The following is a 14,581-nucleotide window of genomic DNA, read 5'->3' on the forward strand; positions in this document are numbered from 1 at the left end:
AGTGCAAAAGAGCCTGGGCTTTGGAGTCAGAGGTCATGGGTTCCAATCCCGGCTCTGCCAATTGTCAGCTGTGTGACTTTGGGCAAGTCACTTCACTTCTCTGGGCCTCAGTTCCCTCATCTGGAAAATGGGGATGAAGACTGTGAGCCCCCCATGGGACAACCTGATCACCTTGTAACCTTCCCAGCGCTTAGAACAGTGCTTTGCACATAGTAAGCACTTAATAAATGCCATCATTATTATTATTATTATGTTTATTGCTGTATCGTACTCTGCATTCATTCATTGTTGGCTAGAGCACTGTACTAAGCACTGAGTGGGATGTGTTTATTGCTGTGTCATACTCTGCATTCATTCATTGTTGGCTAGAGCACTGTACTGAGCGCTGAGTGGAATATGCTTATGGCTGTGTCATACTCTGCATTCATTCATTGTTGGCTAGAGCACTGTACTAAGTGCTGAGTGGGATATGTTTGATTATTGCAGTATCGTACTTTGCATTCATTCATTGTTGGCTAGAGCACTGTACTAAGCGCTGAGTGGAATATGTTTATTGCTGTGTCGTACTCTGCATTCATTCATTGTTGGCTAGAGCACTGTACTGAGCGCTGAGTGAGATATGTTTGTTTATTGCTGTATCGTACTCTGCATTCATTCATTGTTGGCTAGAGCACTGTACTAAGCGCTGAGTGGGATATGTTTATTGCTGTCGTACTCTGCGTTCATTGTTGGCTAGAGTGCTGTACTAAGCGCTGAGCACTGTAGTCTCCCAAGCGCTTAGTACAGTGCTCTGCACACCGTCAGTGCTCAATTAAGACGAATGAGTGAATGACTGGGCGGAGGTAAGCGCTGAGTGGAATGTTTATTGCTCTGTCGTACTCTGCATTCATTCATTGTTGGCTAGAGCACTGTAGTAAGCGCTGAGCACTATGCCCTGTAGTCTCCCAAGTGCTTAGTACAGTGCTCTGCACACCGTCAGTGCTCAATAAAGACGAATGAGCGAATGACTGGGCGGACGTAAGCGCTGAGTGGAATATGTTTATTGCTGTGTCGTACTCTGCATGCATTCATTGTTGGCTAGAGCACTGTACTGAGCGCTGAGCACTATACACTGTAGTCTCGCGCTGAGTGGAATATGTTTATTGCTGTAGCGTACTCTGCATTCATTCATTGTTGGCTAGAGCACTGTACTAAGCACTGAGCAATGTACCCTGTAGTCTCCCAAGTGCTTAGCACAGTGCTCTGCACACCGTCAGTGCTCAATAAAGATGAATAAGCGAATGACTGGGCGGAGGTAAGTGCTGAGTGGAATATGTTTATTGCCGTAGTGTACTCTGCATTCATTCATTGTTGGCTAGAGCACTGTACTAAGCGCTGAGCACTATACCCTGTAGTCTCTCAAGCGCTTAGTACAGTGCTCAATAAAGACAAATGAGTGAATGACTGGGCGGAGGTAAGTGCTGAGTAGAATATGTTTATTGCTGTGTCGTACTCTGCATTCATTCATTCATTGTTGGCTAGAGCACTGTACTAAGCGCTGAGCACTATACCCTGTAGTCTCTCAAGTGCTTAGTACAGTGCTCAATAAAGACAAATGAGTGAATGACTGGGTGGAGGTAAGTGCTGAGTAGAATATGTTTATTGCTGTGTCGTACTCTGCATTCATTCATTCATTGTTGGCTAGAGCACTGTACTAAGCGCTGAGCAATGTACACTGTAGTCTCCCAAGCGCTTAGCACAGTGCGCTGCACACCGTAAGTGCTCAATAAAGACGAATGAGTAGGACTGTCTCTATATGTTGCCAACTTGGACTTCCCAAGCGCTTAGTCCAGTGCTCGGCACACAGTAAGCGCTCAATAAATATGATTGATTGGTTGATAGAGAAGAGAGAAGAAGCCCCATAGAGAAGCAGCGTGGCTCAGTGGAAAGAGCCCGGGCTTGGGAGTCAGAGGTCATGGGTTCGGATCCCGGCTCCGCCACATGTCTGCTGTGTGACCTTGGGCGAGTCACTTCACTTCTCTGAGCCTCCGTTCCCTCATCTGTAAAACGGGGATTAAGACCGTGAGCCCCACGTGGGACAGCCTGATCACTTTGCATCCCCCCAAGCGCTTAGAACAGTGCTTTGCACATAGTAAGCGCTTAACAAATGCCAACATTATTATTATTATTATTCCACGTGGGACAGCCTGATCACTTTGCATCCCCCCAAGCGCTTAGAACAGTGCTTTGCACATAGTAAGCGCTTACCAAATGCCAACAGTATTATTATTATTATTATTATTATTATTATTATTATCATTGATTGATTGGATGAGTGAATGACCGCCCACCCCCTGGTCCTCTCTCTTCCCCCCCAATACCCCGGCGGCAGAGCGGGTCCCGGAGCGGCGGGCAGTGTGCTGGAGCCAGCGCGGGGACGACGGACTATGTGCGGGCCCCCTGCCCGGCCCCCTCCTCCCCTTCGAGGACTGCTGCTGCCGGCGCCAGGGCCGGGGCTGGGGGGCTCACTGCCGCCCTTGCCCCCCCCGGGGTTCAGGTACCCGACCTGGGGGGTCCCAGGGATGCATCAGGGAGTGGGGGAGACCCCTCTGACCTCCCTCAGCTGTGTGACTTTGGGCAAGGCACTTAACTTCTCTGGGCCTCAGTTACCTCATCTGTAAAATGGGACAACCTGATCACCTTGTAACCTCCCCAGCGCTTAGAACGGTGCTCTGCACATAGCGCTTAATAAATGCCATCATCATCACCTGTAGCCTCCCCAGCACTTGGAACAGTGCTTTGCACATAGTAAGCGCTTAATAAATGCCATTATTATTAGGAGAAGCAGCGTGGCTCAGTGGAAAGAGCATGGGTTTTGGAGTCAGAGGTCAGGGGTTCAAATCCCAGCTCCGCCAGTTGTCAGCTGTGTGACTCCGGGCAGGTCACTTCACTTCTCTGGGCCTCGGTTCCCTCATCTGGAAAATGGGGATGAAGACCGTGAGCCCCCCCATGGGTAACCTGGTCACCTTGTAACCTCCCCAAGCGCTTAGAACGGTGCTTTGCACATAGTAAGCGCTTAATAAATGCCGTTATTATTATTATTAGGAGAAGCAGCGTGGCTCAGTGGAAAGAGCATGGGTTTTGGAGTCAGAGGTCAGGGGTTCAAATCCCAGCTCCGCCAATTGTCAGCTGTGTGACTTTGGGCAGGTCACTTCACTTCTCTGGGCCTCAGTTCCCTCATCTGTAAAATGGGGATGAAGACCATGAGCCCCCCCACCGTGGGTAACCTGGTCACCTTGTAACCTCCCCAGCGCTTAGAACGGTGCTTTGCACATAGTAAGCGCTTAATAAATGCCGTTATTATTATTATTACTCTGACCCCCGTCCAGGACTTCAGTGCCAGAACTCCCAGAGCGAAAGCAACTCCTTCTGGGACGTGAGTCCCATGTTCCTGGGGAAGCCCCGCAGAGGTGAGCGACCGACCCCCTGCCCCCCCCCCCCCCCCCCCGCCAGTGCCCCATGAGGAAACTGAGGCAGGGTCCCCTCTCTGCCCCCACCCCAGAGGAGGACAGCTCGGAGGAGGACTCGGACGAGTGCCGCTGCCTCAACGGGCGCTGCGTGCCCCGGCCCGGGGGGACCGTGTGCGAATGCCCCGGCGGCTTCCAGCTGGACGCCTCCCGCACCCGCTGCGTCGGTGAGTTCCCGGGAAGGGGGTGCCGCCGGACCGGGATGGGGAAGGGATGCTGCGGGATCATCATCATCAATCGTATTTATTGAGCGCTTACTATGTGCAGAACACTGTACTAAGCGCTTGGGAGGTACAAATTGGCAACATACAGAGACAGTCCCTACCCAACAGTGGGCTCACAGTGGGATGGGAATCAGAAGGGTGTCTTTGTGTGTCTGTATCTGTGTGTCATCTTACCTCCTTCCCCACAGCACCTGCATATATGTATATATGTTTGTACATATTTGTTACCTCCTTCCCCACAGCACCTGCATATATGTATATATGTTTGTACATATTTGTTACCTCCTTCCCCACAGCACCTGCATATATGTATATATGTTTGTACATATTTGTTACCTCCTTCCCCACAGCACCTGCATATATGTACATATGTTTGTACATGTTTACCTCCTTCCCCACAGCACCTGCATATATGTATATATGTTTGTACATATTTGTTACCTCCTTCCCCACAGCACCTGCATATATGTATATATGTTTGTACATATTTGTTACCTCCTTCCCCACAGCACCTGCATATATGTATATATGTTTGTACATATTTGTTACCTCCTTCCCCACAGCACCTGCATATATGTATATATGTTTGTACATATTTGTTACCTCCTTCCCCACAGCACCTGCATATATGTATATATGTTTGTACATATTTGTTACCTCCTTCCCCACAGCACCTGCATATATGTATATATGTTTGTACATATTTGTTACCTCCTTCCCCACAGCACCTGCATATATGTATATATGTTTGTACATATTTGTTACCTCCTTCCCCACAGCACCTGCATATATGTACATATGTTTGTACATGTTTACCTCCTTCCCCACAGCACCTGCATATATGTATATATGTTTGTACATATTTGTTACCTCCTTCCCCACAGCACCTGCATATATGTATATATGTTTGTACATATTTGTTACCTCCTTCCCCACAGCACCTGCATATATGTATATATGTTTGTACCTCCTTCCCCACAGCACCTGCATATATGTATATATGTTTGTACATATTTGTTACCTCCTTCCCCACAGCACCTGCATATATGTATATATGTTTGTACATATTTGTTACCTCCTTCCCCACAGCACCTGCATATATGTATATATGTTTGTACATATTTGTTACCTCCTTCCCCACAGCACCTGCATATATGTACATATGTTTGTACATGTTTGTTACCTCCTTCCCCACAGCACCTGCATATATGTATATATGTTTGTACCTCCTTCCCCACAGCACCTGCATATATGTATACATGTTTGTACATATTTGTTACTCTATTTTACTTGTACATATCTATTCCATTTTATTTTGTGAGTATGTTTGGTTTGGTTCTCTGTCTCCCCCCCTTTTAGACTGTGAGCCCACTGTTGGGTAGGGACTGTCCCTATACGTTGCCAACTTGGACTTCCCAAGCGCTTACTACAGTGCTCCGCACACAGTAAGGGCTCAATAAATACGATTGATGATGATGATGGGAGGAGGACGGGTGGTACGGGAGCGGCCGCTGAGCTGTCCCGGCCCCCCGCCGCAGACATAGACGAGTGCCGGGAGCTGAACCAGCGCGGGCTGCTGTGCAAGAGCGAGCGCTGCGTCAACACCAGCGGCTCCTTCCGCTGCACCTGCAAGGCCGGCTACGCCCGCAGCCGCCCCCACGGGACCTGCCTCCCCCAGCGCCGCCGCTGACCCCCGCCCCGGCCGGAGGGGAGACGGCGGCGACCCCCCGTCCGCACCGTTTGCACTCGGCCCGCACCCCAGCCCCGTGTAAATACGCCCTGGATATTAAAATATTAATAATTAATAACCACCCCCGCTGTAGGGGGGGGGGGGGCCTGGATTCCCTGAGGAGCGGGGAGGGGTTCTGGAGTTGGGCATGGGGCCCTCGGGGAGAGGAATATTAATAATTAATAACCACCCCCGCTGTGGGGGGGCCTGGGTTCCCTGAGGAGCGGGGAGGGGTTCTGGAGTCGGACACTGGGCCCTCGGGGAGAGGAATATTAATAATTAATAACCACCCCCGCTGTGGGGGGGGCCTGGATTCCCTGAGGAGCGGGGAGGGGTTCTGGAGTCGGGCACTGGGCCCTCGGGGAGAGGAATATTAATAATTAATAACCATCCCCACTGTGGGGGAGCCTGGATTCCCTGAGGAGTGGGGAGGGGTTCTGGAGTCCGGCATGGGGCCCTTGGGGAGAGGAATATTAATAATAATTAATAACCACCCCCGCTGTAGGGGGGCCTGGATTCCCTGAGGAGCAGGGAGGGGTTCTGGAGTCAGGCACTGGGCCCTCGGGGAGAGGAATATTAATAATAATTAATAACCACCCCCGCTGTAGGGGGGCCTGGATTCCCTGAGGAGCGGGGAGGGGTTCTGGAGTCGGGCATTGGGCAAGCCGGGTCGGGGAGAGGAGCTGTCTGCCCAGACTTCAGCCTGGGACGCGGGAGGGGGCTCAGCAGAGAGAAAGAGGAGCCTCCCAGGGAGGCCGGGGGGGTGGGGGGGGAAGGACCCCCGGCTCACCCCCCTCCTGAGACTTGAAATAAAATTTATTCCGGCTCTAAATATGTACAGTGAAGGAGGGGGGGACGCGGTGACCGCGGGAGAGGCCGGGGCCTCGGGCGCGGTGTGTCCAGAATAAATACGCCCGCGGAGGGACGGAGGGAGCCCCCTCGGGGGGCGGCGGCGGCGGCAGTCCGGTTGGGGGGCTGCCCCCCCGGGACCCTCACGGTGGCATTGGGGGCAGCCGGGCTCAGTCCAACTTACGGGCTCCCAGCTTCATGGGGCCCTTGGCGGCCTTCCGCTCCGCTCTCTTAGCCTCCATCTCCTTCCTCCGCTCCTCCCGCTTTTTCCGGGCCAGTTCTGCTTTCGCCTGCTCTGGGGACCGGGGGAGGCAGAGGCCGAGGGTCAGCGAGGGGGATCCCACCCCACCACCGCTCCCGGAGTAGCATCACATCCACGGAGACCTTGCTCCCGTCCCCCTCGGGGTGGGGAAGAGTCGGGGGGCCGCTTACTGTTATCGGACTCCAAAGCCTCCCAGTTCTCCTCGGACCCCCAGTCCCCGGCAGATTCCGTGCTCCAGGAGTCTGGATTCCGCTGGAACGGGAGAAGGGGGGAGAGGCAGGTGAGGATGGGTGGTAGTAACAATAATAGGATCGTAATAATAGCGGTGTTTGGCAAGTGTTTATGAAGAGAAGCAGTGTGGCTCAATGGAAAGAGCCCGGGCTTTGGAGTCAGAGGTCATGGGTTCAAATCCCTGCTGAAATGGGAGCAGGAGAAGGGGGGAGAGGCAGGTGAGGATGGGTGGTAGTAACAATGATAGGGTCGTAATAATAGCGGTGTTTGGCAAGTGCTTACTAAGAGAAGCAGTGTGGCTCAATGGAAAGAGCCCGGGCTTTGGAGTCAGAGGTCATGGGTTCAAATCCCCGCTGAAATGGGAGCAGGAGAAGGGGGGAGAGGCAGGTGAGGATGGGTGGTAGTAACAATAATAGGATCGTAATAATAAATAGCAGTGGCAAGTGTTTACTAAGAGAAGCAGCGTGGCTCATTGGAAAGAGCCCGGGCTTTGGAGTCAGAGCTCATGGGTTCAAATCCCAGCTCCACCCATTGTCAGCTGTGTGACTTTGTGTCACTTCTCTGGGCCTCAGTTACCTCATCTGTAAAATGGGGGTGAAGACTGTGAGCCCCCCATGGGACAACCTGATCACCTTGGAACCTCCCCAGCGCTTAGAACAGTGCTTTGCATATAGTAAGCGCTTAATAAATGCCGTCATTATTATTACTACGTGCAGGGCACTGTACTGAGCGCTGGGGTGGATACAGCAAATCGGGTTGGACAGAGTCCCTTCCCCACGTGGGGCTCACAGCCTCAATCCCCATTTTCCAGATGAGGGAACTGAGAGCCAGAGAAGCAGCGTGGCTCAGTGGAAAGAGCCCGGGCTCGGGAGTCAGAGGGCGTGGGTCTAATCCCGGCTCCGCCACTTGTCAGCTGGGTGACTTTGGGCAAATCACTTCACTTCTCTGTGCCTCAGTTACCTCATCTGTAAAATGGGAGTGAACACTGTGAGCCCCACGTGGTACAACCCGATAACCTTGTATCTATCCCAGCGCTTAGAACAGTGCTTAGCACATAGTAAGCACTTAATACCATCAAATTTATCAAATGTATTTATTACTCTCTTTTACTTGTACATATCTATTCTATTTATTTGATTTTGTTAATATGCTTTGCTTTGTTCTCTGTCTCCCCCTTCTAGACTGTGAGCCCACTGTTGGGCAGGGACCATCTCTAGATGTTGCCAACTTGTAGTTCCCAAGCGCTTAGTACAGTGCTCTGCACATAGTAAGCACTTAACAAATACCATCAAATTTATCAACTTATCAAACCGACTTATTACTCTATTTTACTTGTACCTATCTATTCTATTTATTTTATTTTGTTAATATGCTTTGCTTTGTTCTCGGTCTCCACCTTCTAGACTGTCAGCCCACTGTTGGGTAGGGACTGTCTCTATATGTTGCCAACTTGGACTTCCCAAGCGCTTAGTACAGTGCTCTGCACATAGGAAGCACTTAACAAATACCATCAAATTTATCAAACCTACTTATTACTCTATTTTACTTGTACATATCTATTCTATTTATTTGATTTTGTTAATATGCTTTGCTTTGTTGTCTGTCTCCCCCTTCTAGACTGTGAGCCCGTTGTTGGGTAGGGACCGTCTCTAGATGTTGCCAGCTTGTACTTCCCAAGCGCTTAGTACAGTGCTCTGCACACAGTAAGCGCTCAATAAATACGATTGATCAAAAAGAAAAAAAAAATCATCAATCGTATTTATTGAGCGCTTACTGTGTGCAGAGCACTGCACTGTTGGGCAACAGTGACTTGCCCAAGCTCACACAGCAGACAAGGGGCGGAGCCGGGATTAGAACCCATGACCTTCTCACTCCCAGACCCGGGCTCTAGCCACTCTTCTGCGTCTCCCGTCACCCCCACGCCGAGTCCAGCAGCCCTGCCCGGCTCCCCCCGGGCTCCCCCAGGTCATTCATTCATTCATTCAGTTGTATTTATTGAGCACTTACTGTGTGCTAATCAGTCAATCGTAATTATTGAGCGCTTACTGTGTGCAGAGCACTGCACTGTTGGGCAACAGTGACTTGCCCAAGCTCACAGAGCAGACAAGGGGCGGAGCCGGGATTAGAACCCATGACCTTCTCACTCCCAGACCCGGGCTCTAGCCACTCTTCTGCGTCTCCCGTCACCCCCACGCCGAGTCCAGCAGCCCTGCCCGGCTCCCCCCGGTCATTCATTCATTCATTCAATCGTATTTACTGAGCACTTACTGTGTGCTAATCAATCGTATTTATTGAGCGCTTACTGTGTGCAGAGCACTGTGCTAAGCGCTTGGGAAGTCCGAGTTGGCAACGTATAGAGACGGTCCCTGCCCAACGGTGGGCTCACAGTCTAGCGGGTCCCACCGGACCCCTTGGCTGAGCTCAGGAGGAGGGTCCGCCGCGTCCCCCCCAGCCGCCCGCGTCGCCCCGCGGCCCACCTGGGTGCCGGCCGCCAGCCGCGGCGACAAGGCGGCGAAGGGATCAGGCCTGTCGCTGCTCTGGGCTCCCCCCCAGTCGTAGTCGCTGGCCAGCTTGGTGCCCTCGGGCAGCGGGGCCGGGGGCCCGGGCTCCTCCCGCCAGCCGGGGGCCCGGGAACGTCCCGCTTCCCGGCCGCTCCACTCCGACTCCGGTTTCTGCGGAAGAAGGGCAGAACTGGGGGTCAAGGGGAGCCGGAGGCTCCAACTGGGGGCTTCTGAGAGATGGACCCCCCCCCCCCCAGCCCTCCTATAATAATAATGACGGCATTTATTAAGCGCTTACTATGTGCAAAGCACTGTTCTAAGCGCTGGAGAGCTTACAAGGTGATCAGTTATCCCGCCCCCCCCCACACACACATACACAACCCCCTTCTAGACTGTGAGCCCGCTGTTGGGTAAGGACCGTCTCTGTATGTTGCCAACTTGTAATAATAATAATAATGATCATCATCATCATCATCATCAATCGTATTTATTGAGCGCTTACTATGTGCAGAGCACTGTACTAAGCGCTTGGGAAGTACAAATTGGCAACATATAGAGGCAGTCCCCACCCAACAGCGGGCTCACAGTCTAAAAGGGGGAGACGGAGAACAAAACCAAACATACTAACAAAAGTAAAAGAAATAGAATAGATATGTACAAGTAAAATAGAGTAATAAATATGTACATATATACAGGTGATGGCATTTGTTAAGCGCTTACTATGTGCAAAGCACTGTTCTAAGCGCAGGGGGGGATACAAGGTAATCAGGTGGTCCCACGTGGGGCTCACGGTGTCCATCCCCATTTTACAGATGAGGGAACTGAGGCTCTGAGAAGTGAAGTGACTTGCACAAGGTCACACAGCAGACATGTGGGGGAGCCGGGATTTGAACCCATGACCTCGGACTCCAAAGCCCGGGCTCTTTCCACGGAGCCACGCTGCTTCTCTTGTACTTGAACTTCTCAAGCGCTTAGTACAGTGCTCTGCACACAGTAAGCGCTCAATAAATATGAATGAATGAAAAGGTTGTCCCGCTGGGGGCTCCCAGTCTTCATCCCCATTTTACGGTTGAGGTAAGTGAGGTGCAGAGAGGTGAAGTGACTCGTCCAAAGTCACACAGCTGATGGTTGGTGGAGCTGAGATTTGAACCCAAGACCTCTGACTCCAAAGCCCGGGCTCTTTCCACCGGGCCATGCCGCCCACCCCCCAACTCCCACCCAGAGCGCGGGGGTCCGGTGCTCACTGCTTGCGTCATGCTCCCTTTCCCGGCGCTCCATTCGTTCCTCTGACTCCGGGATACGTCTGCTTCTTGCTGGAAGAGGAGGCGTTTGCTACAGTGGCACCCCTTCCCCCTCCCCCGGCCCCAACCCCCATTCAAGCGTATTTATTGAGCGCTGACTGTGTGCAGGGCACCGTACTAAGCGCCTGGAAAGAACAAATCGGCAACATATGGAGACGGTCCCTACCCAACAACGGGCTCACAGTCTAGAAAGGAACAAAAGGCAGCTGGTATAGACAATAATAATGATGGCATTTATTAAGCGCTTACTATGTGCAAAGCACTGTTCTAAACACTGGGGAGGTTACAAGGTGATCAGGTTGTCCCACGGGGGGGCTCACAATCTTAATCCCCATTTTACAGATGAGGGAACCGAGGCCCAGAGAAGTTAAGGGACTTGCCCACAGTCACACAGCTGACAATTGGCGGAGCCGGGATTTGAACCCATGACCTCTGACTCCAAAGCCCGGGCTCTTTCCACTGAGCCACGCTGCTTCTCAAACTACCCATTCAAACGTATTTATTGAGCGCTGACTGTGTGCAGAGCACTGTACTAAGCGCTTGGGAAGTACAAATCGGCAACATATGGAGACGGTCCCTACCCAACAACGGGCTCACAGTCTAGAAAAGAACAAGAGGCGGCTAGTATAAATAATAATAATGATGGCGTTTATTAAGCGCTTACTATGTGCAAAGCACTGTTCTAAGCACTGGGGAGGTTACAAGGTGATCAGGTTGTCCCACGGGGGGCGCTCACAATCTTAATCCCCATTTTACAGATGAGGGAACTGAGGCCCAGAGAAGTGAAGTGACTTGCCCAAAGTCACCCAGCTGACAATTGGCGGGGCCGGGATTCGAACCCATGACCTCGGACTCCAAAGCCCGGGCTCTTTCCACTGAGCCACGCTGCTTCCCCAATGACCCACGCTTGGGTTTGGGACAAGAACGGAGAATGGTGGGAAGAGAATGGAGTGAGCAGCGTTGGTCCGGGGGTGGGGGGAAGGATGGGGTTCAGGACAGGGGTTTTGGGGGGGGGGGGGGTGTTTTTCTTTTGCTTAAGACTAGCTGAAGTGTGGGCATGTGGGGAAGCAGCGTGCCTCAGTGGAAAAGAGCCCGGGCTTTGGAGTCAGAGGTCATGGGTTCAAATCCCGGCTCCGCCAATTGTCAGCTGTGTGACTTTGGCCAAGTCACTTCTCCGTGCCTCAGTTCCCTCATTTGTAAAATGGGGATGAAGACTGTGAGCCCCCTACTTGGGACAACCTGATCACCTTGTAACCTCCCCAGCGCTTAGAGCAGTGCTTAGCACATAGTAAGCGCTTAATAAATACCACCATTATTATTATGTGTGAAAAGCAGTGGGGAAGGAATGGATTCAAGCGGAGTGACTGGTTTGGACGGTCATCGGGAAGGCAAGAAAAGCGGATGGGAGTGTTGAGGCAGTGCGATGGACAGAAATCAGAGGCCGAGTTTGAGGGGGACTGATTTTGAAATCGGGCAGATGAGAGACAGCTTGGGGAGGAAGAGGAACATTTGGGGACACGGCAAATCCAGTGGCTTCGGTGTCACTAGAGTCTTTGGTGGTAGTAATAGCACGGTAGCAGTAATAATAGAGAAGCAGCATGGCTCGGTGGAAAAGAGCCCGGGCTTTGGAGTCAGAGGTCATGGGTTCAAATCCCGACTCCGCCAATTGCCAGCTGTGTGACTTTGGGCATGTCACTTAACTGCTCTGTGCCTTAGTTCCCTCATGGGGATGGAGACTGTGAGCCCCCCGTGGGACAACCTGATCACCTTGTAACCTCCCCAGCGCTTAAACAGTGCTTGGCACATAGTAAGTGAAGCAGCGTGGCTCAGTGGAAAGAGCCCGGGCTTTGGAGTCAGAGGTCATGGGTTCGAATACCGGCTCCGCCACATGTCTGCTGTGTAACCTTGGGCAAGCCCTGGCTGAAATAACCACTTCCCTGACTCCCTGAAAGCAGCAAGTTTAGCCTGGGTCAGAGGAGAAACCCCATTCATTCATTCAATTGTATTTATTGAGCGCTTACTGTGTGCAGAGCACTGTACTAAACGCTTGGGAAGTCCAAGTTGGCAACATATAGAGACGGTCCCTACCCAACAGCGGGCTCACAGTCTAGATGGGGGAGACAGACAACAAAACATATTAACAAAATAAAATAAATACAATAAACATGTACAAATAAAATAAGTAGAGTAATAAATACATATATACAGGTGCTGTGGGGAGGGGAAGGAGGTAAGGCGGGGGGGGGTGGGGAAGGGGAGAACTTGTACTTCCCAAGTGCTTAGTACAGTGCTCTGCACACAGTAAGCGCTCAATAAATACGATTGATGATGATGACGAAGGGGAGGAGGGGGAGAGGAAGGAGGGGGCTCAGTCTGGGAAGGCCGCCACAAGTCATTTGTTCTTTCAGTCGCATTTATTGAGTGCCTACTGTGGGCAGAGCACTGTACTAAGCGCTTCAGAGAGTACGACACAACAACAGACAGATTTCCTGTCCTCAATGAGTTTAACAATCTAGAGGTGGGGAGACGGACCTAAATAGAAATCAACGAATGATGATATGTACGTAAGTGTTGTGGGGCTGGGGACGGGGAAGAGCAAAGGGAGCAAGTCAAGGGGACACAGAAGGGAGCGGGAGAAGAGGAAAAGGGGGGCTTAGTCAGGGAAGGCCTCCGTCTATATGTTGCCAACTTGTACTTCCCAAGCGCTTAGTACAGTGCTCTGCACACAGTAAGCGCTCAATCATCATCATCAATCGTACTGAGCGCTTACTATGTGCAGAGCACTGTACTAAGCGCTTGGGAAGTACAAATTACAATAAATACTCAATATTTATTGAATAAATACGCTCAATAAATACGATTGATGATGAGGAGGAGATGGGGCTTCAGTAAGTCCTCCACTTACCTCTAAACTACCCCAGTCCTCGTCGTCCCACCTGTCCATGGAGCTGGCTTCTCCATCCTCCTCCTCCTCCTCCTCCTCCGGGTCCCATCGGCCTGAACTCACGGGACCAGCCGGGGCCGGAGCTGGGGCCGGGGCCGCGGGGCCTGTCGGGGTAGAGCGGCAGGGTGACCCCGGAAAAGGAAGTCTGCAACTGGAAGCCCCGACTCCCCCCGCACCGGGATCAAAGGCCCGGTCCCCACCCAAGAGGCCGGACTCGGGTGAGCGTACTTCCCAAGCGCTTAGTCCAGTGCTCTGCACACAGTAAGTGCTCAATAATACGACTGAGTTATTACTCTACTTATCAAGCGCTTAGTACAGTGCTCTGCACATAGTAAGCGCTCAATAAATACGATTGATGATGGTCCGGCTGCGGTCCCGGGAGCCGCCAAGGTGGACACTCACTGTCGGCAGGGGCCTTCGGGGGGACGTCTGCGGCCGCCGAGGGGTCCGCCGGTGGGACGTGAGTCCGGATCAGCTTCGAGGTGAGGGAGGAGACCCCGGTGACGGCCCAGCCGGCCCAGCCGGCGGCTCCTCCCCCAGCTCCGGGGCTGGAGGCCGCGTGGACGTCCTTCTCTAAGGGAGAGAGGGAAAACCGGAATGAGGCTGTGCTGCCCGCCCCGGCCCCCACCACCCCCAGGCCCTGCATGACTTGGGAGATGCCTCCGTCTGATCCGAAAGCCGAACCCGGGCTTTTCCCCCCATCACACCCACGCAGAGGCCGCGTGGACGTCCTTCTCTCAGGGGGAGAGGGAAAACCGGAATGAGGCTGTGCTGCCCGCCCCGGCCCACCACCCCCAGGCCCTGCATAACTTGGGAGATGCCTTGTCTGATCCGAAAGCCGAACCCGGGCGTTTCCCCCCATCACACCCACGCAGAGGCCGCGTGTACGTCCTTCTCTCAGGGAGAGAGGGAAAACCGGAATGAGGCTGTGCTGCCCGCCCCGGCCCCCCTCCTCCCCCCCCGCCCCACGACTTGGGAGATGCCTCTATCTGATCCGAAAGCCGAACCCGGGCTTATCCCCCCCCATCACACCC

The 14,581-nt window shown here is 52.6% G+C and overlaps 2 protein-coding genes across 2 annotated transcripts in view; one reads left to right on the plus strand and one right to left on the minus strand.

Annotated features, from left to right (window-relative positions):
- LTBP3 (latent transforming growth factor beta binding protein 3) overlaps positions 1–5,535 on the plus strand; it is an 84,880-nt gene extending 79,345 nt beyond the window's left edge. Inside the window, exons 25-28 of the mRNA XM_038764089.1 lie at positions 2,372–2,536; positions 3,369–3,449; positions 3,542–3,673; positions 5,269–5,535. Coding sequence (XP_038620017.1) covers positions 2,372–2,536; positions 3,369–3,449; positions 3,542–3,673; positions 5,269–5,420 — 530 coding nt within the window. The 3' untranslated portion in view covers positions 5,421–5,535. The remainder of the gene's footprint in view (positions 1–2,371; positions 2,537–3,368; positions 3,450–3,541; positions 3,674–5,268) is intronic.
- A 721-nt stretch (positions 5,536–6,256) lies between these two features.
- SCYL1 (SCY1 like pseudokinase 1) overlaps positions 6,257–14,581 on the minus strand; it is a 36,361-nt gene continuing 28,036 nt past the window's right edge. Inside the window, exons 13-18 of the mRNA XM_038764088.1 lie at positions 13,950–14,120; positions 13,509–13,651; positions 10,547–10,615; positions 9,279–9,473; positions 6,741–6,822; positions 6,257–6,603 (exon numbers count right to left, since the gene is read on the minus strand). Coding sequence (XP_038620016.1) covers positions 6,479–6,603; positions 6,741–6,822; positions 9,279–9,473; positions 10,547–10,615; positions 13,509–13,651; positions 13,950–14,120 — 785 coding nt within the window. The 3' untranslated portion in view covers positions 6,257–6,478. The remainder of the gene's footprint in view (positions 6,604–6,740; positions 6,823–9,278; positions 9,474–10,546; positions 10,616–13,508; positions 13,652–13,949; positions 14,121–14,581) is intronic.

This window comes from Tachyglossus aculeatus, chromosome 22 (assembly GCF_015852505.1).
Source record: "Tachyglossus aculeatus isolate mTacAcu1 chromosome 22, mTacAcu1.pri, whole genome shotgun sequence".
NCBI classification, from domain to species: Eukaryota; Metazoa; Chordata; class Mammalia; order Monotremata; family Tachyglossidae; genus Tachyglossus; species Tachyglossus aculeatus.